The 26,999-nt window shown below is 45.3% G+C and overlaps 1 protein-coding gene across 7 annotated transcripts in view; it reads left to right on the top strand.

The window, feature by feature from the left end:
• The window catches only part of PER3 (period circadian regulator 3), a 494,927-nt gene that overhangs the window by 273,341 nt on the left and 194,587 nt on the right, over positions 1 to 26,999 (top strand). For all 7 annotated transcript variants that reach the window (XM_069610411.1, XM_069610410.1, XM_069610408.1 and 4 more), the window contains 2 exons: positions 1,308 to 1,359; positions 3,154 to 3,296. In XM_069610411.1, the coding sequence (XP_069466512.1) occupies positions 1,308 to 1,359; positions 3,154 to 3,296 (195 nt within the window). The remainder of the gene's footprint in view (positions 1 to 1,307; positions 1,360 to 3,153; positions 3,297 to 26,999) is intronic.

The raw sequence follows: 26,999 nt of genomic DNA, 5'->3' as shown, positions 1-26,999 counted from the left end.
TTTGACAACCCTTTTTAGCCCTCCCCCCCATTTTCCATACTTAGGCATTCGTGGGCTTGCTGTAGCAGTGTCTCATTTTTTCTGCCTACTTGCATCACCTTACTGCTGTCTCGTGGAGTCTGCGTAGTGGCCAGTAATGTGAAGGTCATCAAAGGGGCAACACCCACGTTTGGCGTTGGTACCTCTATTAATGGAGTTTCCCGCTGGGAATAAACTGCATTTTTGAGCAGGTCTGTTAGAAATAAGGTTAACTTCAACCAGATACAAGCTTTTAAGACATGCTGTTACAGACAGTGGTACTAAAGATACAGGTGTGCATTGCACGATAAGGGGGTTCAGAGACGGGTCCTCCCAGCTCCCTCACCCTGACTCTGGCCTTACAATCGACTTTGGCAGACGCTCTGGTGGGTCGCCATCCCCTGGTTGGGAGAGTTCCATTTGCCACTAATAGGCTCACGTCGCTGACTCTGTTGCAGAGGGAGTGAGTGGAACAAGCCAGGAGATATCCCTAGGGCCAGCCTACGATCCAGAGGTCAGTGCAAGGCAGGTAAAGAGATAGATGCAATTTAGGACTATAATTCCTCAGAGAATTAGTCCTGGGTCAAGGACAAAGGAGTTTACATGGGCACTACAGTGCATTGTCCTCGGTGTGGGCACTGAGGAGCACATGGTTATAGACTAGGGAATTGGATTTGGGACTCAGAACACTGGGCCCTTTAAAGTAGGGTTGACCGATGTCAGTGAATCCCATCCTGCCACATTTTGTTATAGAGAAGAACCTGTTTTTGTTAAGAGAATCCTCTTAAGTCCCTTAAGAGTTCTCTCACCCTATCTGTATCTTGGAGCTCTACAGGGGAAATCGTTTTTAACCTAGAATAACTGGCTCTTTAATAATATACTCAAGAATAATTGATGACGTTGTTGATGTCATCAAAACACAATTTCCTAGCCGTAGTTCAGTATGTTGTGTGCCTTGTGGGAGGGAGGTTATTGCCTGTCAGTGCCCTTTGAAAACACATATAAGGGACCCCAGTAACCAACAAAAGATTCTCTCTCTCTCTCTCCCTCTCTCTCTCTCTCTCTCTCTCTCTCTCTCTCTCTCCCATCCACTCCCCTCCCCTCCCCCATATGCATAGCGCATAGAACGAGAAAAGAAAGTTATTCTATGCTGTTACTTACTGTTCGTGGATAGTTTCTCATTTCATTTCTTCCTAGCAGCTATGTTGGCACAGAGTAGAGGAGGGTGGCCATGTTTCCGTGCCTGCAATCTTGCAATGCTAATCATTTTTCATTTCTCTTATTTCCAGCGCCATCCCTCTATGAATACACTCAAGTGAAGTCATTTTTCTGCAGGATCAGGCAAGTTTGATCAGCATTGTATTCGCACGCATCATATTGGCAACGGTATACTTTATTGTAGTTGAATGTGGCACTTCCGCCTAGCCCCGCACCCCGTTTGCAGATGCTAGCATATGATTGCGCTTGCATCATCTTTCATTATCACTTAGCTGGCATACAAGACTGTCTGGCACTTTGCTGTTATCACCCTTACCATAATAGCACTATGGACGGGAACCTATTCAGTTAGGTGGGTTTGTCTATAGCACAAACATCGATCAAAGAGTAATTATACTGAATTATTGCCAAGAAATGCACTCGTTAAGGTTTGTCTGAGTTTTCCAGCTCTCTTGTGCTTACTTAACCATTTTTTAAAGATTAAAATCCCCAAATGTGTTAACATTAAATACGATCAGTATAATTTACAGGCTCAATTATGGCCTGGCTGCTTGGTATCTCCCAGGGTATAAGGACTGCACTGAGGGAGAGGAACAAAGTGGTAATGTCCTAATGATTTACTGGTAATGTTAATCACACTCCTACTCTTCCCAGTCAGTTCTACTTCCCTTCCCACCTAGCAACAGGTTATGTCTAAGCAGGGGCATGGTACAGGACATGAGAGTCCTGTACCTCAGTATACCATCCCAATTTTGGAAAGGGTATGAATGAAACAAGAATACCCTTTATTTCAATCATATGATAGGTATTATTGTAACCCCTGTGGCGTGTATTCTTTCCTATGCACCCATTTCCAGTAATGTTGGTGTGTTCCTGTGGAGAAGCAAGGCTTTTAACTTTCTAACATCTGCATCAAGATCACCAATAGATCACCAGTTGGGGAAGAATGGGGGACCTCGTGTGAGAAAGGGGTGCCTTGTTAAGTGAGGTCACATACGTAGGTGGTACAACAGACCCTCGTCAGCCCCTGGCTGATCCTGATTGTTTATCCACACAGAGTGTGTAGAAAATCCTACTTTTGGGTTAAGAGAACCGCTCCAGAAACCCAGGCCCAGTAATGCAATGCAAGGCCTTTTGCCAAAGAGGCCCAATACGTTCCCTAGACAGTCTAGGGAAAGCTGCTTAACTGTCCTTTTCAATCCTATGGGCCAGTCTCCCACGCCTCTATTTCTGCGAAACCCCGGAGGAACCTTTGGGGTGTCCAAGATACTGAGCCTTTGTTGTGGTTTCACGATGACAGAAAGGCCTTTTCCCTTGTATTCTCTTTTGTGTTACTACTCATCCTGACTCCTCCAGTTACCCCTTTTGAGAACCTTGCAAACCAGAGTGTGCATGTTCTGTTCCTCCAGTTCTTGACAGACCGTATTGAAATGAGTAACTTAGACTGTCACATGGAAGCACACTAAATGGTCATCACCCTACCTTCTAGAGTCTGATATCTCAAAATAAGCAGTACAGCAGAAACACCCAAGGTTCAAATCTGAGGAAACTCTCCTACTTCAGGGCTGTATGGACATTACAAGGAAGTCCCTGTGTATCTCCCAATATGCATTTTAATATGTATTATTTGATTGTCAGTTAAAATTAACCAAATTGTAGGTTCAGGTTATAATGCAGAAGAAGCCAGTTTTGGGGTTGTAAACCTGTGTCTGTTTGATCGCACCAGTCAGTCTTTCTACCCTTAGCACTAAAGCAAACTTAGTTGAGTTTGTTCACTGACATCTGTTACCACAGTGGCTTATCAAGGAGTTTCCTTTTGCTTGTGTTATGTAGACGTGGAAAACGACAAGTGATTTGATGAAGTTGCTATGTCTTTAAAATGTCAAAGAGCTGATTAAAGGACGTGTATTTTCACAGGGGAGGGAAGGACGGATGTCACGACCTGCAGTACTTCCCTTTCCGGATCACGCCGTACTCTGTCCGAGTATGCACCTCTTTGACCCCCGAGGTTGAGCCCTGCTGTCTAGCTCTAGCGGAAAGAATTCACTCTGGATACGAAGGTAACATGCCAGTAGAAGTTCACCCTCAGACCCACACTGTTCTTGCCAAACTACACAGGACAATTTCCAGTCACGATCTGCAGTTAGTTGATATATATATCCTTATGCCTTTTCGCAATATACAAATTGTTAATTAATCAATGTATTCACAGCCTGAAATTGAATATCTAGAAACTGCTTAACTATTAACAGACATTTAAGTAGTACAATGGGCTAAAATAAAATTTCATAATTCAAGCAAATTCCTAAAGCATCCATAACTCGGCCACCTCCATCCATGGCCACTGCCATGCACCGCTCATGACGCCATGCAATGCCTCACAAATTACATGAACAAACCCACAGACCATACAGCACATGAGTAACTAGAAGCGCTAAGGAAAAGCATTAGTGCCACAGACAGGTTAAGCCAGTTTTATTTTGATGAAAGGCCAGCAGAAAACAAAGCTGAAATGAGCTCCAAGGACTATTTTCAAGACCAGATTTTCCATGTCAGTTGGCACAACATCGGGCATTCGGAGCCGTGCAAGGCGTTGGTCGAGTTAGGATGGCTTGGTATCGCCTAAGAAAAACGGATCCAAAAATGCAAAGGCCAAAAAAAACAAATTTTTCCATTTAAAAAATAAGCAGGATGTTTGCACCATTTTGCAATAAATAGATGGCGAGTTGGGTTAGGCAGTAAATAATGGTGGAAGGATGTTGGAAAGGGCTGCGGGGGGGGGGGTCTCCCCAACACCAAAAAAAGAAACAAAATGCAAAAAAACTGTAAGTAAATGTCGTAAATTAGAGTTAAAAAGTTGGCGGTTTTGTCCCTGGCATTTCTTTTTCTGTATATCAAGGTAGATCCGGATGGCTTTAGGTAGAATGCCAGTGGATGAGCTTATTATGTATTGGGTTTTCTTGTTTTGTGCTGTAACTATAATGTCACTTAAATACCTTATTTTCCACTCTATTTATATGCATTACACCACTACTGCACAAATATCAGTAAACCTACTAATATTTAACGTGAGTTGAGGTATAATTTGGTGGTCTTTTTTGGATGAATGAAATCATTAATTTCAACTGTGTTTGTACCTTAACGCTTGCACTCACAATGCTTGTATACGCCCCGTTTTTGTAGGTAGTAATGTTAACTTCTTTTTAAAAAAACATGTTTTTTCTAATGATATTGTTTTTTCAATGTGGAAATGTTACTCTTTTGGCATTTTTGGTTATGGGTGTTTGTGTGGGCATGCACGATCTGCAAAAGCGAGTGCTGTATTTGTTGGTTGCCCCTCGTGGTATGGGTGTCTGAGCTTGCTTGTTATTGGGGCTGTTGTGTACATTCTAGAGATGATCAGGGTGATGATGAGTGTGGGTGGGTGTTTGTCTATGCATGCATCATCCGCAAATGACATTCACAAGAAACCTGTTGCCAAGTTCTAAGCAGAAGTACAAAACACTGTTACCACTGTGAGAAAGCTGAGGGTATTCTCCCAAGTAGATCTTGGTAATCCCTTATTCAGGTGGCCAGGGAGGAACTTGCCCTCTCAGATCCCAACCCTGGGGGTAGGCGAGCGAGAGATGATCCCCTGGGTAGGGGAACCCAGGATTATGCTCAGGGGAATGCCCAAAGGGAGACGCAGTATTATACCGAGGAAGAAGGTGAGGGGGTGAAGTCCCTGAGATTTTTTGTGGTTATTCCACTTCTCCCTCCCTTCCCCCCCAAAGAAGCTCACTTAAAAAAAAAAAACAACACCTCTGGTAAACCAACTAGGAGCCCAAAACCTGTTACACTCGGAAACTAGCTGTCCCAGAATGCCTGTTTTCCTATGTCCTATCCGAATACCCCCTATCATTCTCCTTCCCGTCCCTCTGATTATTAGTTCTCGCTCTCCCAACCTGCTCAGATAAAACGCTATCGTTCCCACAATCTCCCTTGTTTATTTCATATTAATAATCCCGGTCATTACGTTTTCTTCACAAACCCTACCAATCTCACCCGTCTGAATTTACCAAACCCCCCCAACCCCCGGGGACGAAGAATATAATATCTCATGACCAACCCCCCTTTTTGACACAAACACTTTCTTACATCATGGAAGATGGCAGACTAACCCTAGATATGTTTACCTGACATGTCCCGACACAAGGTCAGGCAGAGTCAGGCAATTAACCAGAATCACACACCTGACGTCCCTTTCCTTTCCCCATGGGGATAAAAGATGGAGCACAAGAACACAAGACGTGTAAGGCGGACCGCAAGATGAGCGAGCTATCTCAGCACAGCAGTTCAAGAGGAGGAGAAAGACGGCGCACGCCGAGAGGGTGATAAGGAGAGAAGCAACATTTCCCTTTCTGACCAAGGCTCGTGAAACCTCAGCTGAAGGAATCGTAAGACCGTGAATAATAGCCAGCGTGTGTCGCTGCAGATGTCAACGGTACAGGAGGCCCTCCTCTGCTGATAACTAAGCTGAGGGGAGATGCTTGCCACCGTGGTGCCGGCCTTGACTCCAGAGAAAAGAAAAGCCAAGCAGATTATCCCACCCGGTGAGTCGCAGGGAGAGCCGATAAGAAAGCAAATTGTGTCTGAACAAATGTAGCAAAATGGCTAATTGAAGAAAGTTCAAAGAACTGTTTGATATGAGAGGGGAAAACCAGCTACAGAGGAGACAGACACCATCTGGGTGTTCTCTTGAGAAACTCTGGGCGATTACCCTATGGTTGAATCTACCGTTACCAGAAGGCCTTGGGAACGGTGCAAGAGACTTGGGTCGAAGTGGTCATACGGGCGTATAGCAAAATCCTCCGTACAGGTGAAAGTCTTTTACTGGCAAGTGATGGTCAAGCTAAAGGAAACAAATCCCGCCTTATAAAGTTTAGAAGAGTGAACCCGATGGAGGGATGCCGATAAAGAAGGGGCAAAGCCAAAAGTCCCGATTCAACAGTGTGTTGACAAGAGTGAAACACGGCAGAGGGTTGTCCACAGTGAACTGTTTAAAAAGACATTAAGATTCGTGAATGGCACAGAGAAGATTGTGTTGAAAGCCGTAGTGAACCCGACAGAGAGAGGCTGACATTCGAGAGGGGTCTGAGCCCGGAAGAGGGGGATCCAAGGGGTGAAAAGACATCACCCAACGTGCAAGCAGAAAGGAACTTTTTAAAATTATTTTGGAACACGTCAGATCCTCCGAGGCAGGAGACTTTTTGTAGAAAAGACACTTAACCACCGAAGGCTCTGATAGGTGAGAGCAGAACTGTTAGTTTTAGCTGGGAAAGCTCGAGGGTGTGCTGTGCTCTGGGGTCCTCCCTTGTCCCTTGCTCAAAATGTGAGAAAAGGAGACCCGACTACCGCATTCTGACTTATTATTTGTGAACACTTCTTTATTTCCTGTGAACCCTATCCCACACTCTTTGTTTGTATTTAGCGTAAGGATTGGCAATATGTCTTTCTTAGTATATAGCCCCTTTTATTTGACAAGACGCCACTAGAAGTGCCTTATTGTTATTTGATGGTCGTAGCTTGCTCCAATCTTAGATTTAGGTTTAGATTAGGTGTTTTAGATTGCATATACAGTTTAATAAATACACTTGAATTGTGATCACTTGTGTCTGTCTTTACTGTTGCCACCATGAGTTCCTTACACCGCATACCTTTGTTAAGCAAAGACAAGCCAGCCAAGGACACAGGCTTTCTAGCTTTTTTAGGAATTGTTGATAGTGAAAATGGTTAGACTTTGCCATATTATCCATTCAGTGATGGAACTTGTGACCTCTATCATTGCCTTTACATTTAGGTTAGATAAGTGCCTCAGGTGTCATTACCTTAAGTGGTCCCTAACCTACATGATCAGGTATCTTCTTTTAACTTGACTGTCTAAACCCAGTCTGAAAAGGCTTTGTTGACACTTATCATGGCTATATTTTACATTGCTTGCATTCTCTGCTGCTACATTTTGATGTTATTGCATTATTGAATGTTTTTATTTTGTTTCTCGGGCGCTTTGCATTTTCTGAGAGCAGGGACAACACTTGCAAAGCCGGATGAATTAGGTAGAGCACATATTGATTGTTTTCATCTATACAACTCTACTGATTTTCTGGTATTCTTTCTTCCATTTCTGTGGTGGGAGCAAGCACTGGGCTATTTGTTGCACCAATCCATTTATTTTCTGTTTGGAAGGAACATTGCACTTTTTGAGGGCAAGAACTAAGAGCCATGTGAATTGGAGACTGAATAAATTGATTACTTTAATCTCTTCAACCCCCGCAGATTTTCTGGAAGACTCTCTTCCATTTCTGTGGTGGGTGGTCACTGGAGATGCCACTATTTGTTACACCAAGCTATTCAATAGGACTGCAGCTGTGGGCCAGCCTTCATCTTCAAGAGATGAAACACCAGAAGAAAATCTTGTTAAAAATGCAGTCACTGACCCTATGCAAAATTAATTTCATCACAATTGTCACCAAAATATAAAAACATTCAAACAAAAATACATAATTAAAGGAGCAACTCCTGAATTTCAATGCCCCACAGAAGATGCCCTGCGAGTTGATTAAAAAACATTGTAACCCCACTACCTCAAATAATTCGATAACTTTTTCCCAGGTTACCTCTAATAACATGGTTAGTTTTTCCCTGAGAAAATTCACTAAGACGCTTTATCTAGCAACCTTCCACCATAGCTAAATTGACTCTCTTCTCAGAAACGAATAACTTGAGTGTTATACATAGCTGTAAAACGTCTTTCCTATGACCACTGTTACACTTCAGCGTTTGCCGTCCCGCCCGGGTCGGCGCCCACATCAGGTCACCTTGGCCTCCAATGCAAGTAGGGCGGCTGGAAAGCCCCAATTGCCGCATAAAATAAAACACAGAAAAGTCGTGGCATTACGGAAAGGGCTGCGACACTCTCACGCTCCATTCTTTACTCAATGGAAGCTACCGTGGAAAGTAGCCGCTTCGAACTTAATTTCACAGAAAACCCGAGTCACGGCTGTAGTTTGAGTTTCCCAGCCGGAGCCTCAATTTCCTCAGGTTCTGCCCCCTTCTTGTTAAAGCAGTGTCGTGCTTCTGAGACTCTGCTTCTGTTTAGTGTTATAGCCGGCACATTCGAAGTTATGTCTTCATTTCTTGCTACATTCTATAATCTTTTTGAACTCCTGTGTACTGACCTGCCTTTGCCTTCACGGACTTCTTTGGAAAGCGTTTTGGAAATTTCTGACGCCCGCCTGTGCACTGAAACCCTGCCTGCTTTCACGGACTACTTTGGAAAGCGTTTTGGACATTTCTGACGCCCGCCTGTGCACTGAAACCCTGCCTGCTTTCACAGACTTCTTTGTATAGCGTTTTGGACATTTCTGCCGCCCGCCTGTGTACTGAAACCTTGCCTGCTTTCACAGACTTCTTTGGAAGGCGTTTTGAAAATTTCTGCGGCCAGTCAGTGCATCGGATCTTTATCTCTGTTTCACAGACTTCTCTGGTAAGCGATTTTGTTTACTGCTGCTACCCGCCTGTGCATAGGAATAATCCTGCCTACTTACAAACTCTTGGAGTAGCATTTCGAACTTGTTACCACCCGCCTGTGCACCCATTTCTCTCTGTGCTCAAATACTGCCTTCTTACCTCTGTGGCAAATCCTGATTCTTTAACACCCATTGCTCTTCTGGCAGTTGAAAGAAACCTGAAACTCCTCTCCCAGTGACTGTGGTTTGAGATATTGGATTTAGTTCAGATTGTCTTCCTTGCCATCTTCTCTGAAGTGGAATTGACTAGTGCGCACGAGGACGCTCTGCTGCTGGTGCACCATCCCGAAACCAGTGCGACCCTCGTGCCGTACGGGTATAGCTTCCCTACTAACCTTTCCTTTTTCTTATTTTATACCTGACGTTGTGTCCACTGCTGTTATCAGTCAACTCACATCCAAATCCACTGGTAATTCTAGTACCTGTATCTATCACTGTTCATATTTTTGGTAGCCTAGACTATAGTTAATTTTCCTTTTGTTCTTAGTTCTTTCCACTCTGTTCCTCTGACTAAAGGGAGTCTGTTCAGGTATTAAGATAGAGAAGGGTTAGACAAGGGGTTGTTTGTCTTCACTAGTAAACTCACCTCTTGTCCTTTTCTTTGCAGCTGGGTCCGTGGCGGTGTGGTCTCCCCGCTCTTTTGGGCGATCAGTCCTCTTGCCTGGTACAACATCCAGCAAGAGGTCATATCGTCAAAAAGAGTTTATTTCCCTCACAGAGAGGAGGCTCGGTTGGAGGCTCCAACCCGAGCTCTTCAAGCAACTTTCTCCAAATCTGTACTTCCGGTCTCCTGTCCTCGTACTCCCTCTTCCGGTGAGTAACAAAAACAGAAGCCATGGAAGAAGCGGACCCCTTGAACACTTTGGTTTGTTTGGTGTCCGAACTCCGAGCCGACATGACCACGGCACATGAGGCCATCCATCATAGGATTGATGCCTTACGGAGTTTTCCAACTCCCCAAACTAAAGGAATTGACATATCTGCAGCCACTGCGTCAGGCTCTGGTGCTACGTCACCTTCCGCATCAGGCTTTACTGCTGCTCCCGTCCTTATGGCCACGCAGTTCCCATCGGCCCCCCCTGAGCGCTTTACTGGAGACCCTAAGCAATACCGAACGTTTATAAAGCAGTGCAAACTGCACTTCCTATGCCGCCCTACGGCTTTCCCAAATTCTACCACAAAAGCAGCCTTTGTCCTCTCCCATCTTGGAGGAACAGCCGCAGCCTGGGCCATTCTGCTACTTGAGTCTAATAGTTACGTTCTCTATGACTGCGATACACTCGTTACAGCCATGAACAGGGTCTTTGACACTTGTTATAAATCTCAGACTACGGATTTGGAATTTTTGAACTTACATCAAGGCACCTCTTCTCTGTTCAAATATCTGACGAGATTCAATCAGTTAGCTGCAGAGACGGATTGGCCCGAAGAGAAAAAATCAGCCGTGTTCTATAAAGGCCTCTCAGATGAACTAAAAGATATTCTAGCAACGGTCCTGTGGTCACCACATTTGGTGAATTACTGGACCTGGTCTTGCAAATAGATGCTAGGAGGGCAGAGAGAAAAGGGGAACACAAAGCGCCGATTCCCGTACCTGCCGCATTAGACTCCGTCAGCCCCTCCACTTCCACTCCAGAACCTATGCAGGTTGGGGCAGTTCGTAGCCCCTTGACCCCAGCACAACGTGAGTACCGTAGATCACACAACCTCTGTATGTACTGTGGGTCAGCCGAACACCAGCTGAAGGATTGCCCTAAGAAACCTGTCAAGAAGACGGGAAACGCCAAAACCCGGCGCTAGACCGAGTCCCTACGCCGGGGTGTTTTCTTTGGACTCACAAGGTGCTGCTTCTGCTCCCGTTAGTTTGCCGGTGATTTTCACCACCGCTCCTGATACTTTCTTCTCTTCCTTTGCTGTAATAGACTCAGGTGCCCCTGGAAACTATATGGACTATGATTACGCCACCAGCAATAACATATCGGTGCTGACTTGGGCGCAGCCTGAGGCAGTCCATGCTGTTGACGGCACCTCTCTGATTTCTGGCCTGGTCACACAAAGCACATCCCTCGTTCGCATACAAACTCGGAGACTATCTCGTTTGATCTGATCAAGGCCCCTCAGTTCCAAGTCATTTTGGGTATCCCGTGGTTGCAACACCACAATCCTGCCATTGACTGGCAACAAAGAGTGTACAGTTCCCTTCCAATTAATGTAATGAGAAGTGTTTCCAGGACACCAATGTGTGCTTGGAATCTTCATCCCAGGCTTTGGTGGCCTCATTGTCAGTAATTGGAGCCATCTCTCATGGCAGTAAAACCGAAATTCCTACAGAATATCACTCTTTTCTTGATGTATTCGATAAGGGGGGAGCCAACCTGTTACCGCCTCATAGGCCCTACGACTGCCCCATAGACCTCTTACCAGGGGCTAAAATACCATCTGGCAGGGTCTATTCTCTGACAGTACCAGAAGACACAGTGTTAAAGGAATATATAGATAAAGCCCTGGCCACAGGATTCATTAGACCATCAAGGTCTCCGGCGGCGTCCCCCTCTTCTTTGTTCCGAAGAAGGAGGGGGATCTCCGCCCATGTATAGATTACCAGGCTTTAAATGCTGTAACGGTAAAAAACCAATACCCTCTTCCACTGATATCAGTACTTTTGGACCAACTTGGTTCTTTTGTGATTTTTACCAAGCTTGACCTCCGAGGTGCTTATAACCTTGTTCGGATTAGAAAAGGGGACGAATGGAAAACCGCCTTCAAAACCCGGTATGGACTATACAAATACCTTGTGATGCCTTTCGGGCTCTGCAATGCCCCAGCCACTTTTCAGGCATTCATGAATGACATATTTCATGACTGTCTGGAACAGTTCGTTATAGTTTATCTAGACGATATATTGATATACTCTTCCACTAAAGAAGAACATACAGCGAATGTACGTATTGTCTGCAAAGGTTAAGAGAAAATCATCTTTACGTCAAAGCAGAGAAGTGCATTTTCAATTCCAATCAGGTGGAATTCTTGGGGTATGACCTTACCAGTCAAGGTATCCGGATGAGTCGTTCTAAGGTCAAGGCCATATTGGAATGGCCTGTGCCTGCCTCAACCAAGGCCCTACAGTCTTTTTTAGGTTTCTCAAACTTCTACAGACACTTCATCCATTCTTTTTCCGCAATCTCTGCCCCTCTAACGGCATTAACAAGTTAAAAAAAAACCTATGTATGGAACCTGGAGGTTCAGCTAGCTTTTGAGACACTGAAAGCTGCATTTTCAACCGTCCCGGTATTACAACATCCAAACCCACTGCTTCCTTTCCTGGTAGAAGCCGATGCGTCAGGCTCTGCTGTTGGAGCAGTTTTATCACAAAGGTGTCCCCACTCTGGTGAAATACACCCTGTTGCATACTTTTAGAGAAAATTAGCTCTGCATGAGCGCAATTATCCTATTACGGAATGAGAATTACTGGCCATTAAGGAGGCATTTTCAGAGTGGCGACACCACCTCCTGGGTGCTTGACATCAGGTTACGGTTTATTCAGATCATCGGAGCCTCCTCGCTTTCAAATCCATGAATTGCCTTACGGCCCGGCAGGCCCTTTGGCATCTTTTCTTTTCCCAATTTAATTTTACTATAACATACCGACCAGCCCGTTTCAAAACTTGTGCGGACGCTCTGTCACACCATTCCACCAGTCCTTGCGATATTACTAATGACCGCCCTCTCTTACTACCTAACAGCCTACTCTGTGCTTGCACTCCTCAACCTTCACTTTGTGTGCTGATTTCGGCCTGGGTCTCTTCGCACATGAAGGAGTGCGCGTCACTAAACCTCAACGTTGTACAAGGTCTACAGTTTATCCAAGGTTGTTTATTTGTACCTCCCGGGACGGCACGTCTGCGTGCCATTGCTTGGTCTCATGACTCGTTGATGGCGGCCCATCCAGGTCAACAAAAAACGCTGGAAGCATTACTCCGCTGGGCTTGGTGGCCTACTATGTCGAGTGATGTAATTGACTATGTGGCATCCTGCTCTGTGTGTGCCCAGTGCAAAACCACTCGGTCCAAACCTGTGGGTCTATCACAGCCTCTTCCTGTGCCCCACAAGCCTTGGCACATGATATCTTGGATTTTATTGTGGATTTGCCTCCAGTGAATGGGTATGATACTATCTGGGTGGTCATAGACTATTTTACCAAAATGGCACTGTTCATCCCATGTTCTGGCTTGCCTTCGGCTCCCGTTCTGGCGTCACTCTTTCTCACGAATGTGTTCCGGTTTTTTGGTCTAGCCTCTATTTTGGTTTCAGACCATGGCGCTCAGTTTGCCTCTCGTTTCTGGAAGGCTTTAACGGCATCCCTTTGCATCGATGATCGTTTTAGTTCTGCTTACCATTCTCAAACCGATGGGCAGACTGAAAGAGCCAACGCTACTCTGGAGCAGTTCCTTCGCTGTCTCTGCTTGCGCTTCCAGACTTCTTGGTTGGCGGTGCTCCCGCCCGCTGAGTTTGCATATAACAATTCCTTGCATACGTCCTCAGGAGTTTCTCCTTTCTTCGCTCTGTACGGTTACCACCCTCGGTCTCTGCCTCTGGACCCAGAACTTCCCATTGACAACCCGGCTGCTCAGGACTGTGTCCGAGAATTGAGATTTGTCTGCAGGGCAGTCTGCAGTCACCTCATTCGTGCCCAGGTGAGGGCCAAAAAGTATGCCGATGGTCATAGGACACCGGCACCGATCTACACAGTGGGCATGAAAGTATGGCTATCGACTCGTAATTTGCGTATACCTGGCAAACGTCTCTTGCTGCCTAAATTTGTGGGCCCTTTTTCTATCACGAAGATCATCAATCCTGTGGTTGTGCGCCTTTCGTTGCCTGACTCTTGGAAACAGCATCCTGTATTTCATGTTTGCCTCTTGAAGCCTTGTACACCCTCCGCCCGTTTGACTGCTCGTCCCCCTCCTGTCCGTGTGGATGGTGAGTTGGAATACGAAGTGGCGGACATTCTGTACTTCCAGCTTTGCAGGGGTCGCCCTTACTATCTGGTCGATTGGAAGGTATATGGTCCTGAGGATAGGACCTGGGAGCCCCTGTGCAACCTACGGTCCCCGGCGCTTTTGCGCTGCTTCCATGCTTTGAGGGAGTCGACGCCGCCTTTGGGGGTGGATGCTGTTACACTTCGGCGTTTGCCGTACCGCCCGTGTCGGCGCCCACATCAGGTCAACTTGGCCTCCAATGCAAGTAGGGCGGCTGGAAAGCCCCAATTGACACATAAAATAAAACACAGAAAAGTCATGGCATTACGGAAAGGGCTGCACCACTCTCACGCTCCATTCTTTACTCAATGGAAGCTACCGTGGAAACTAGTCACTTCGAACTTCATTTCCCAGAAAACCGGAGTCACGTCTGTAGTTTGAGTTTCCCAGCCAGAGCCTCGATTTCCTCAGGTTCTGCACCCTTCTTGTTAAAGCAGTGTCGTGCTTCTGAGACTCTCCTTCTCTTTAGTGTTATAGCCGGCACATTCGAAGATACGCCTTCATTTCTTGCTGCATTCTAAAATCTTTTTGAACTCCTGTGTACCGACCTGCCTTTGCCTTCACGGACTTCTCTGGTAAGCGATTTTGTTTACTGCTGCTACCCGCCTGCGCATAGGAATAATCCTGCCTACTTACGAACTCTTGGAGTAGCATTTTGAACTTGTTACCACCCGCCTCTGCACCCATTTATCTCTGTGCTCAAATACTGCTTTCTTACCTCTGTGGCAAATCCTGATTCTTTAACACCCATTGCTCTTCTGGCAGTTGAAAGAAACCTGAAACTCCTCTCCCAGTGACTGTGGTTTGACATATTGGATTTGGTTCAGATTGTCTTCCTTGCCATCTTCTCTGAAGTGGAATCGACTAGTGCACACAAGGATGCTCTGCTGCTGGTGCACCATCCCGAAACCAGTGCGACCCTCGTGCCGTATGGGTATAGCTTCCCTACTAACCTTTCCTTTTTCTTATTTTATACCTGACGTTGTGTCCACTGCTGTTATCAGTCAACTCACATCCAAATCCACTGGGAATTCTAGTACCTGTATCTATCACTGTTCATATTTTTGGTAGCCTAGACTATAGTTAATTTTCCTTTTGTTCTTAGTTCTTTCCACTCTGTTCCTCTGACTAAAGGGAGTCTGTTCAGGTATTCTAAAGATAGAGAAGGGTTAGAAAAGGGGTTGTTTGTCTTCACTAGTAAACTCATTTCTTGTCCTTTTCTTTGCAGCTGGGTCCGTGGCGGTGTGTTCTCCCCGCTCTTTTGGGCGATCGGTCCTCTTGCCTGGTACAACATCCAGCAAGAGGTCATATCGTCAAAAAGAGTTTATTTCCCTCACAGAGAGGAGGCTCGGTTGGAGGCTCCAACCCGAGCTCTTCAAGCAACTTTCTCCAAATCTGTACTTCAGGTCTCCTGTCCTCGTACTCCCTCTTCCGGTGAGTAACACCCACTATTCTGGCAGAGATGCGTTCAGATTTATGGATGTTTAGTGCAGCTCACAGTGAATTATTTTGGATTGATTGTAGTTTCTGAACATTGGGTTGCGAGGAGCCCACGAAAAGAACATTGTAGTAGTCAAGCCTGGCTCTGACTACCACCCAGGCGATACTAAGGCAGCTCTCAGTGGAGAGGAATGGTCTGGCAACATTTATCAATTTGGTGCAATAAGCTGCTGAGGAGGAGGCTCTTTGGTATCAGAGAGGTGGTGTCGGTAGAGGTCAGTTGGGATGGTTTCAGGGTCCGTCTTTTGCTAAGAATTTTTGTGAAGACAGTCAATTTTTTAAATCATGGCGTTCTTAATATTTGTACACCACGGCTTATCTTTAATCTCTTCCTGAGAATAGTGTAACCTTCAGGTTTGGCAAGTGAGCGGGCAGGAGCTGGGGCACTATGGAGCCACTTTTCCGTAAGGGCAAGCATGTCAAGGTTTTATGTCGGGATGATGTAATTGATGTCGAGGGCATGTGCAGGTTTGGAGCAGGTGTTCATCAGTGCACAGTGGAGAGGCGGCATGCTCGTGGAGATGGGAGGCTTTTCTGGGACTTTGGTAGTGGCATTAGCTGTGGGGTTGATGGGTACGGGGAGCGCAGGTGCGTTAGCTTCCATATTGGCAGTAGGATCAGGGTGTGTACTAGCTTTGGCGTCGCAGGGGGGCAGCAATGGCCATGGTAACAGTGGTGATAGGTACAGGGCATACATTATTAACATCAAAGAGGTTGGGCATCAAGGAAGTATGATGGCAGAGGCACAGTTTGATATGAGACCAGCAGTCTTAATCTCTGAGTGGTCAATCATGGTGGTATCAATGGTTTCAGAAACAGTGATATTGGGCCCCATGCAAGCAGGGGTGGACTCGGAACTAAAAGAGGCCCTGGAAATAATTACTGGTGACCAAAAGAGGCCCTGGAAATAATGTTCAAAGTGGCCCCATATGACACATTTGCAGCAAGCCCAATGCTTTTCCTATGAGACAATTTGGAAATACCACACAAAAGAGGCCCAGGGTGCAGAGGCCCACCGGGAAATCTCCAGAGTTCCCTATGGGCCAGTCCACCACTGCATGTAAGTGGTGTTGGTGGATGTGTGGCTAGGCAAGGTATCAACATTTTAACAGCAGAAAAGCAATATGGTGCATGGCTGGTGATAGCAATGGCATCAGAGTGGTTGAGTGTAAGTGTGTTCACAGCAGACTCATCAATAAAATCAGACAATGCAGTTAAATGAGTGGAAACAGTTACAGTGCAGACAGTATTGGCAGTGTTGTGACAAGAATGGGTTTGGGTTAGGTATCCCACACAACTGAAGGACCTGAGTGATAAAACACAATTTTTGCTTCGTTTTAATTGTTCAATTCCAATTTTTAATTTATGTTTTTGAAATGATACTCCAAAAGGTTGTATACATTTTCACAAGGTTATTGTCTTTATTCAAAAGACCATTTACTTGGTCAGGCCTGTTGCATCATCTATTTCAAGTCCAATGCATTTCGGTCACACTTGACCTTCTTCATGGACTATTATGTTAATGTTAATGGATACTTGTACCGCGCACTATCACCACCGGAGTGGTCCCCTGGCAATCTGAAATAAAAAGGGGGGAGGGAGTGGGGGTGAGTTAGTGGGAATAAGCTGGAGAAGTGCAAGAGAGCAGTAATGTGCTGTTGGCGGCCTCAGCCCAGTGGGTCCGTGGCTTGGCTTGTGGTGTTTTACGGCAGTAGTCGTCGTGTGCCGTTGTGCGAGTCTGTGTGGTTTGTTTTGTTGTTGCAGTGTAGTGAAGTTTGTGCGGATTGATGTGTTGTAGGCTTGTGGATGTGTTTGGTTAGAGTTTGAGAGGTGTATGCAGAGGGGTGAAATTGTTAGTGGATTAGTTAATTGGCGTTGCTGACGTGAGGTGCTCAATTTCCGTATCATCTCCAGGTGGGTTGCGGGTGCATCTCTGCGTCTCTGTCTTGATCTGGGCCGTCCGATACTTACAGTCCCGTTCCCAAATGGCCTCCACTCACCTTCATAACCTTACCCAAGTTTGGCCTCGGCCATCTACATGACACCTGTCTGTGTGCGGGGCAGGCATGTGTTTGTGCGTCCCTTCAAATGTGGTCCAGAGAGCATTCCCAAGCTAGTTGGCGCGCAACATTGACTAGCCTAGGATCCTCCATTCGTACATGGCAGGTGGTTGTCATTCATCTTTTTATTCAGTTCTTTATGCAGGCTATCGCTCCCAGCTCCTTAGAAACATGGCACATGCCAACACTTGCAATTACGTCCCGGGGCTGCGCCTTCCTTCATTCAGAACTCCATACGGGTAATGCCCATGTCAATGTCCACAACTTAGTTTAAGAGTGGAAAGTGCTACCATTATGGAAAAAATAGATAAATAAACCATATGTATGTTCAAGGTATGTCAAGATAAATAATAATTTCCTTTACAAATTATCATTTTTGGCATTCATTTACCACTGCATCATGGCCAACTTCTTATTTTCTTTGTTTTTGATGCTGACTTCAATGTTAAATTCACTTTGAGTCTTATAGCCTATGTATCTGTATCACAGTAAATAAATGTATACACTTGGTGTCTTTTTGATACTCTCATTGCATTGTTATTTACATTTTTTTAATTAAAAAATAAAATTCTTCTGTATTTCAAAATATTGCATTTTGAGAACATTTCAAACCTTATTCTTTTGTGGTGAGATAACCTGTCTCAGATGTAGTCACATAGGCAGCCTGAGTGTCAAAACATATAATTATTTCAAATAGGAGGATCCTATTATAATTATTCATTAAACTACAATTTGAAGTCACAGCTTCAGAGTTTCATCTCCCATTCAGGAGAACCTTACCTGTTTCTGGCAGAATTTTGGGCAGCAGGGCACCAGGCTCGCGTGTCTGGACACCCTGCTTGTTTTTATCTGCTTAAAATGGCGCTGGTGCGTGACGTGGTGATGAAGTCTTCAACGTGATGATGTCATCATGCGCCAGCGGCCATCTTTGATTCTGTATTGTTTGAATTAGAAGATTCTAACATGTTTCCATTGTCTGAATGCTTGATTACTAAGAATTCTTGCTGGCCTTTTGCTTCTATACGTAATATGAACCTATCATTGTGCTTAATTACATTTCCAAATTTCGACACAGTTTTGAGCAAATAATTCAGTAAACGAAATACAGTGAACTTATCTGTTACATTCAAAGAATTTGGAAAGAGTAGAAAAATGGTGTGCTCACTAACAGAAGATTCACACATTTTGTTTTCTGTGCTAGACGTAGCAGTCTCTCAAATGTTTTCCATGTCATAGTCTTTACAATTCTTACTCATCTTCTTTTTCCACAAACACCATTGTCTACGTTGTCATGTTTATAAAAAGGTTTCATATATACATTACCAATAGCAAAGTGTTTGATGATTAAAGAAAACATGCAAAATTGCTGTCAGGATTAGTCCTGCGAATACTAAGGCAGCGAATATGGCAAGGGTAATGTGCACATAGGAACAACGACTCATGTATGCTAGAAGCCAGGAGTGCAAACAGAGTGTGATATTAAACCCAATATGTGAAAAGGGATGTGGGGTAAGCACCTGACCGCGAGGAAAGTCGGCAAGCGCCTTACCCCCAATTGCTGTTACAGGTACTGACAGCGCTAAACCCACGTGGAGGGCAAGCAATGACAGGATCTGTGAACTAACACTCTGATGGTATCAAATAAGAAAACTAAAGAACTGTACTCACAAGGACGAGAATAAACCTCTTGAATGTCAGCTAGCCCATGAATCCTGTTGATGAACTGGGACCCCGAGAGGCTAGAACAGCAATGGGAGAAGTAGGAAGGTCCAGAGGGCACGGGCTGTAGGTTGCCAGTGAGAGGTAGACTGTAGAACAGGGGGCCCAAGAGGACAAGGGCTGAAGGCAGCCGGAGCGAGGCAGGCTGCAGGGCAGGGAGCCCAGAGGACAAGGGCGGAGGCTGGAATGCAGCAGAGCGTGATCCGCTGTTATGTGGGGAGCCCGACAGGGCAAGGGTGAAGGCTGGAAGGCAGCCGAGAGTGATCCGCTGCAGAAAACTAAATACCTAAGTTGAAATAATGATAACAAATAGTGAGGAAAACATAAGCATTCACACAGGAGCTAGCTAACAACCGCACACCACACCTAAAATCAAATGGGAAAATAAATGCAGAAGTGCTAAGGAAAACCTGGAATGGATCCCAATAGAAGTAAGGATCAGGAGCAGGGAAAAAGCTAAATAACCAATGCAAACTTCTCCCTATCCTTCCAAGGAAAAGACAGGAAGCTAATCAAGAGGAAGGCTAAGGCATACGGGTTAACAGCAGCAAAGGACAGAGTCAAAGAAATACCAACTGGGCTGCATTTGAATAGGGAAAGCACTGAGAAATGCTGCCTGTAAACAGAGGAAGGAAAAAAGGGAAACAAGGGAGCAGAAATCAATTAGAGCATGAATCAGAGATTCAGGGCGGAGGGAACAAGAAAACAGGAACCAGGACCTAGGTAAAAGGGCAAGGAACAATGAACAAGGGACTAGTCAAAAACAGGAACACTGCAAACGATGACCAGCGCTGGACTGAAGTGAGACTGAGGCTTTTAAAGCTGCTAAACGAGCACACGCCTCAGGTGTGCTGACTGCTGCACCTGCAGCCACAGGTGTTGCTTATCCTCCACCCAACCTAGTCCTGCAAGGGTGGAGGTGGAGCAGTGGGCCAGGCATTCTGGGAAACACAGTCATTTGGTTAAAGAAGCATGCTGGCTGCCAAAGACCTGGAATGGATCCGGAAGGGAAGTAGTTTGGAAAATAGGGATTTTGCGCTCCCAATTCATTACAGCACTGTGGCATTAGGTTCGGAGGAAATGTCCAGCAAGGAATAAGCCCCAAAACATGCCCCCAAGTGGCGGGAACGGGAGCGAAGGGAGCGAGTCGTGACAGTATACCCCCTCCTACGGCCCTCTTCGGGTGCCCGCCACCCGCACGAGACTTCTTCTTTCCATGATGGGAGTGCTTTTTCTTTGGAGGTGGCACTGATGGAAATGGTGGCTTGTGGGCAAAGGCAGATGGGCTTCCATGATAGGAGTGCTTTGTCTTTGGAGGTGATACTGATGGAATCAATGGCTTCTGGTGAGGAAGAGACTCATGGTTTGAAGAAAGGCATGAAGGACTTGCAAGACCTGAAGCAAAGTTGAAAGGTCCAGGAAGCTCAGTCACTGGGAGTGGACCCTTGTAAGTCTTTGAGGAGGGAGGCAGGCTGGTGCAACTTGCCTTAGACAATGGTAGAAGTTCTGTTAGCCTTTCTGCCGAGAGCGGACATGCGGGAGGTAAGGAAGTTGCTGGCTTCAGGAAATGTTCATGTTCAGCCATTAGAGAAGGTGGCGGCTGAGGTAGAGGTTCAGATCTTTTTCTGTCATCCATCTGGGAAAAGGCTTGTGGTTGAAAATGATTAAGGTTTGATTGCACGTTGGATACAACAGCAGGGACGTTTGGCATACTGATAGGAGTGATAGACACAGTACTTGGTATTTCAGGCACACTTGCAGAAGGAGCAATAACAGACACATCTTGAACTGCAGCAGTCATTCCCTTCCTTTGGCTACTAGCACCCAACTGGTGCTTCTTGGCGGAATTCTGTTGCACAAGTTCTGTAGGTAATACGCCGGTCTGCACCACCCCCTGTGCACACCCAGATGAGTGGTTCTGACTCACCACTTGGTCTAGCTTGATGACTCTGAAGCGGGAGCTGGCAAAAGTCTCAAAATCTGATGCTGCATTTTTTGGATGCTCTGATGCTAAAGTGAAGCAGTTGGGAGAATCGTCTTGTGGAAAAGGCAGGCATTCTGATGCTCCTCCTGAAGCAAAAGAAAGGCAATCTAAACGTTCATCGACAGTAAATGTTTGGGATTCAGGAGGACTGTCTGGAGCAGTAGAAAATACAGCAGGATCTGATGGTGTAGACAGGTATACCTCTGATGTTGGAAGCGAAGCTAAGCAGGATACCGGTGTATCATGAACTGAAGGCAAACAAGCAATAGACTCTGGAACTGAAGACATGCACATATGATGGACTACCGGAGGCTCTCTGGCTGAAGGATGATCTTCTGGATGAGTCACTGTAGACAGGCAGGCCAGAGGAAACTTTGAAGCGGAAGGCATGCAAGTTGGAGCCATCTCGGTAGCTGAATCCAAACATGTCAGGGTCTTTGGGACTAACCCCGTGCATGGTGGAGGCTCTTGATGAAATGGCAGACATGGCAGTGGTTCATTGGTTGAAGACACGTGTACCAAAGATGACTGCAGGGCTGTGGATTGGATCATAGAAGAGTCAATGGTTGTAGGAGGACACACAGAAGTCTCAGAAGTTGATAGACACATTGGTGTCTCAGGAATGGAGGGCACCTTTAGGGCATTAGACTCCTTGGCTCCAGTAACCAAGGACTGAACTGTACCCTTGCGGTCCTTTTCTTTAGTGGGTGACACAGAGTCTCTTTCTTTGTGGAAGTCAAAATCAACCAGTGGAATCACCATAGTAAAGTCTCTGTTAATCAGGATTTCGTCAATTGTCCATTCCTCTGTCTTAGCTTCTGAAAGAGGCAGATTAACAATCAACAGTTCAGGATTCGCCTGCTGGTCTTTTGGTTCTGTATACTGTGGAATGAGTTCATCAGAACATGCAATCTGTACAGTCTCTGACTGTTTGTATTGATCAGAATTGGCAGAAGGAAGAGTGAACCCAGAGGTAAGATCGTCTTCCACATCAGCTTTAAACTCTACTTCAGTCTCAGCAGCTGTATCAAGAGCAGGACCTAAGCCTAGTGTAGTGACTGAATCTGTGTATGCCACCTTTGTGTATTGTGTTTGGAGATCAGAAGCTTGTATGTGTGCTAGCTCAGAATTATGACAGACTGCTACACAGGAAACTTTAGGTAAAGGAGTGGCTTGTAAATCTTCAGCTAACTGCAATCCCTGATAATCAGCAGAACAATTGTTAGAAACTGTGCCCAGGTTGAGCGCTGTGCTAGAAGAAAGACTTTCACTTCCAATAGATCTAACATATTGGCAATTATCATGATTTACCAAAGTCTCTGCACTCAGGGGCTGAACTGTGTTCACTTCATCAACATCAATGGATAAAGTCTGAGGTGTATTCAGAAATGCGTGCAAGATCTTATTCTCCTCTTGTAAAGAAATGAATTCTTGTGTTAACTCCTCAAGCTTGGCTCTTAGTATGCCCTGCATTAACTGTACATCACTATCAGTAGGCACAGGGGGAGGCATAGTAGCATCAGGGCTGGATCCTGCACTAGCAATCTGGATGTGCACCGATTGTGCACTGTCCTCTACTGCTTTCAGGTTCTGAGATTTATACTTTCTCATACTAACTTGGTCTGTGTTACCCTTAAGCAAACTATTGACCTTAGACCTCTTGACATTAGGGACTACCGTATGTACTTGTGCAAAGAAGTATTTGGACTGAGGGTAGAAAACAGAAGTTATGCAAGGAACCCCTCCATTCTTTATGTTTGTACCATGAAACTGTTCTATCTGAGGTGAAGCACAACTGGAATCATGGGTTTCAACAACCGAGGTACTCTTGTCTAATAAGTCTGACAGTGTGTTGTTTACTACGGTTAAGGCTTGCGCTGACATAGAATCGGGATCAGAACAAAAGATCGAACTAGGATCAGGCAATGTAGGATGAGCCATCCTATGGGAAAAATACTCTGCTCGTAAATGCCCATTCGTGACAAGGAGTTCATTTAAACCAAGACTAGTGATTTGATTGTCACAGGTAAATGTAGGGGAAGCTTTCTGTACAAACTTGTTAGAGGCCTTGCTGCCTTTCTTTCTTAAACTTGCCATATTCAATGGGAATTTTGGGCTGGTCATTCTGTCAGGATTAGTCCTGCGAATACTAAGGCAGCGAATATGGCAAGGGTAATGTGCACATAGGAACAACGACTCATGTATGCTAGAAGCCAGGAGTGCAAACAGAGTGTGATATTAAACCCAATATGTGAAAAGGGATGTGGGGTAAGCACCTGACCGCGAGGAAAGTCGGCAAGCGCCTTACCCCCAATTGCTGTTACAGGTACTGACAGCGCTAAACCCACGTGGAGGGCAAGCAATGACAGGATCTGTGAACTAACACTCTGATGGTATCAAATAAGAAAACTAAAGAACTGTACTCACAAGGACGAGAATAAACCTCTTGAATGTCAGCTAGCCCATGAATCCTGTTGATGAACTGGGACCCCGAGAGGCTAGAACAGCAATGGGAGAAGTAGGAAGGTCCAGAGCGCACGGGCTGTAGGTTGCCAGTGAGAGGTAGACTGTAGAACAGGGGGCCCAAGAGGACAAGGGCTGAAGGCAGCCGGAGCGAGGCAGGCTGCAGGGCAGGGAGCCCAGAGGACAAGGGCGGAGGCTGGAATGCAGCAGAGCGTGATCCGCTGTTATGTGGGGAGCCCGACAGGGCAAGGGTGAAGGCTGGAAGGCAGCCGAGAGTGATCCGCTGCAGAAAACTAAATACCTAAGTTGAAATAATGATAACAAATAGTGAGGAAAACATAAGCATTCACACAGGAGCTAGCTAACAACCGCACACCACACCTAAAATCAAATGGGAAAATAAATGCAGAAGTGCTAAGGAAAACCTGGAATGGATCCCAATAGAAGTAAGGATCAGGAGCAGGGAAAAAGCTAAATAACCAATGCAAACTTCTCCCTATCCTTCCAAGGAAAAGACAGGAAGCTAATCAAGAGGAAGGCTAAGGCATACGGGTTAACAGCAGCAAAGGACAGAGTCAAAGAAATACCAACTGGGCTGCATTTGAATAGGGAAAGCACTGAGAAATGCTGCCTGTAAACAGAGGAAGGAAAAAAGGGAAACAAGGGAGCAGAAATCAATTAGAGCATGAATCAGAGATTCAGGGCGGAGGGAACAAGAAAACAGGAACCAGGACCTAGGTAAAAGGGCAAGGAACAATGAACAAGGGACTAGTCAAAAACAGGAACACTGCAAACGATGACCAGCGCTGGACTGAAGTGAGACTGAGGCTTTTAAAGCTGCTAAACGAGCACACGCCTCAGGTGTGCTGACTGCTGCACCTGCAGCCACAGGTGTTGCTTATCCTCCACCCAACCTAGTCCTGCAAGGGTGGAGGTGGAGCAGTGGGCCAGGCATTCTGGGAAACACAGTCATTTGGTTAAAGAAGCATGCTGGCTGCCAAAGACCTGGAATGGATCCGGAAGGGAAGTAGTTTGGAAAATAGGGATTTTGCGCTCCCAATTCATTACAGCACTGTGGCATTAGGTTCGGAGGAAATGTCCAGCAAGGAATAAGCCCCAAAACATGCCCCCAAGTGGCGGGAACGGGAGCGAAGGGAGCGAGTCGTGACAATTGCATTCCTCGTTTACCCCTCCTGGGTGTAGAGAGTTAAGTTTTTCTATCCAATAAGTTTCCTTCTGACAAACAGTTTATTAATGTCCACATTTGTGCCTCTTATTATCTCAGTTACATCCAGTATTTGAAACCTAATTTGTGCTATTTGATGTTGTGCCTCGTTAAAATGACTGGAGACTGGGGATTTCATGTTGCTGGTCCGAATGTTGGACCGATGTTCATTCCACCGTATTTTAGCCTTTCTTGTGGTCTGACCACCGTAATATTTGCCACATGGCTGTTTCACATGTTGCGTAGTTTTTCAAGTAAATTTTCCTTCCTGAGTTTGGCTGGGATATGGTGTCACCCTTTTGTACCATATTACAGTTGGAACAATTTAAGCAAGGATGAATGCCTTTTTTTGTTTGCTTTTTGTTGCTTTTTCTTTGGATGTTTGGCGTCACTTCGAACTAGCATGTCTTTGATATTTCTGCTTCGGGTGTATGCAAACATTGGTAAGGTTGAGTAACGATTCCCCAGGGTTCTATCTTCTGACAGAAAGTGCAAATGTTTTTCTATGATTTTCTTTACCTTGTTACTTTCTGTCGAATATTTGGTCACGTATATCAACAGTGTTTCTTTGGTTGTTTTCTTTTGTTCCAATATTATCTTTCTGTCAATGGTCTCAATTTTGTTCAATGAAGTATTAATCTAATCTGACCGGTATCCTCTTTGTGAGAATCTCGTGGCAATCTCTTTCATTAGTCTTGTGCACTCACTCTCATTTTATACTATTTTCTTCACTCAAAGAAATTGACTGTACGGAAGGCTTTTTAGATAGTTTGGTGGATGAATGCGGTCACTTGGTTTGCGATATAGGTTTGTTGTGAGTTGAGAGTCTTTGTTGATGATGGTAACGCCTAGGAAATTGACTTGTTGCTGACTGTGGATAGTTGTAAACTGTATTCGTTCATCAATGCTGTTCAGAAATTCCCAAAATATAAGGAACTTTTCTTTTGTGCCTTTGCAATTTCCAAAAACGTCATCAATGTATCGTCCCCAATAGTGGAGATGTTGTTTCCAAATGTTGTGGTGAATGATGTGATCAGTTTCAAATGCATACATAAATGGGTTTGCATAGCTTGGGCCATGGTTGCTCCCATAGATGTACCACTGACTTGTAAATAGTATTGCTTTTTATATTTGAAATACGGATTTTGGGAAATAAATTCCAACAGCATCACCAGGAATTCTTTTGATCTTTGTAGTTCTTTGGTGCACAGAAGCAGCCATTTGACTGCTTCTTGACCCAATCTGTGCAGTATTGGCGTATACAAACTGCGTACATCTGCTGTGAGGAGGATGGTATTGTCCAAAATTAGTAGTTCTGCCAAGATGTTTTAAAAGTGCTTTGATGTCTTTAATGTATGTCTTTGTACTCTGTATGAGTGGTTGGAGGAAATAGTCCATATACCTGCCTAGCAGTTGAAGTATACCATTTCCTGCTGAGTTCTGGCGACAGGACCAAATAATCAACAAACATCCACTATCACATCACTAAATTAAAAAAGAAGAAAATAAGCTGTACCCACTGACCCCCACTTTTTGGACAGTATTGGCAGTGTTACCATCCAATAGGTTGGCAGCAGTAACATGGATTGAAAGTGTGCTAGATGTGTTATGGTTCTCCATGTCAATGAGAGCAGTGATACTATCTTCGTCGGCACTGCAGGTTGTGACTGACTTGGCATCCATAGCCAAAGCAGCGGAAAAGACAGAGTGTGCAGCCTGACTTGGCGCTGGTGAGGCGCCAGCAGCTCGCTGGGGTGTAACTAAAGAAGGCTTCTTGGTGAGACTGGCGACTGGGCCAGGGCTGGTGGTGGGTCGGCATGCCAGAGGTTGGGCAAATGCATGAGGGCGGCGGTCCTGGATGCTTTGATCCAGGTTTGTAGTGTGAAGTGCGCAAGCTGCGTCCTTGCAGGACCCCTAACTGATTTGTGGCGGGGCGAGACTGAGCTTGAAGATGGGCTTGAATAGAGTTGCGAGCGGTGACTACTACATTTCTTGGGCATATAGTGAGCGTGTGATGGAGCTATGAATTCCATGAATATGCTGATGAGATGCAGTCGTAAATGAAAATGGCACTGGTTAACATCATGAGAACTGTCTTCGCTTCGAGATACCACAAGGACATTGTGCTCTAAATGGGAGAAATTGGTCTTTTTTGAGCTTTTAGCTTAACATGGGGTTTTCGTGTTCTTTTTTTGGCAGCAAATT

Source organism: Ambystoma mexicanum, chromosome 8 (genome assembly GCF_040938575.1).
Source record: "Ambystoma mexicanum isolate Mex_15411 chromosome 8, UKY_AmexF1_1, whole genome shotgun sequence".
Classification (NCBI taxonomy): Eukaryota; Metazoa; Chordata; class Amphibia; order Caudata; family Ambystomatidae; genus Ambystoma; species Ambystoma mexicanum.
The sequence above is the reverse complement of the archived record's forward strand: the minus strand, read 5'-3'. Positions and strand labels throughout refer to the sequence as shown.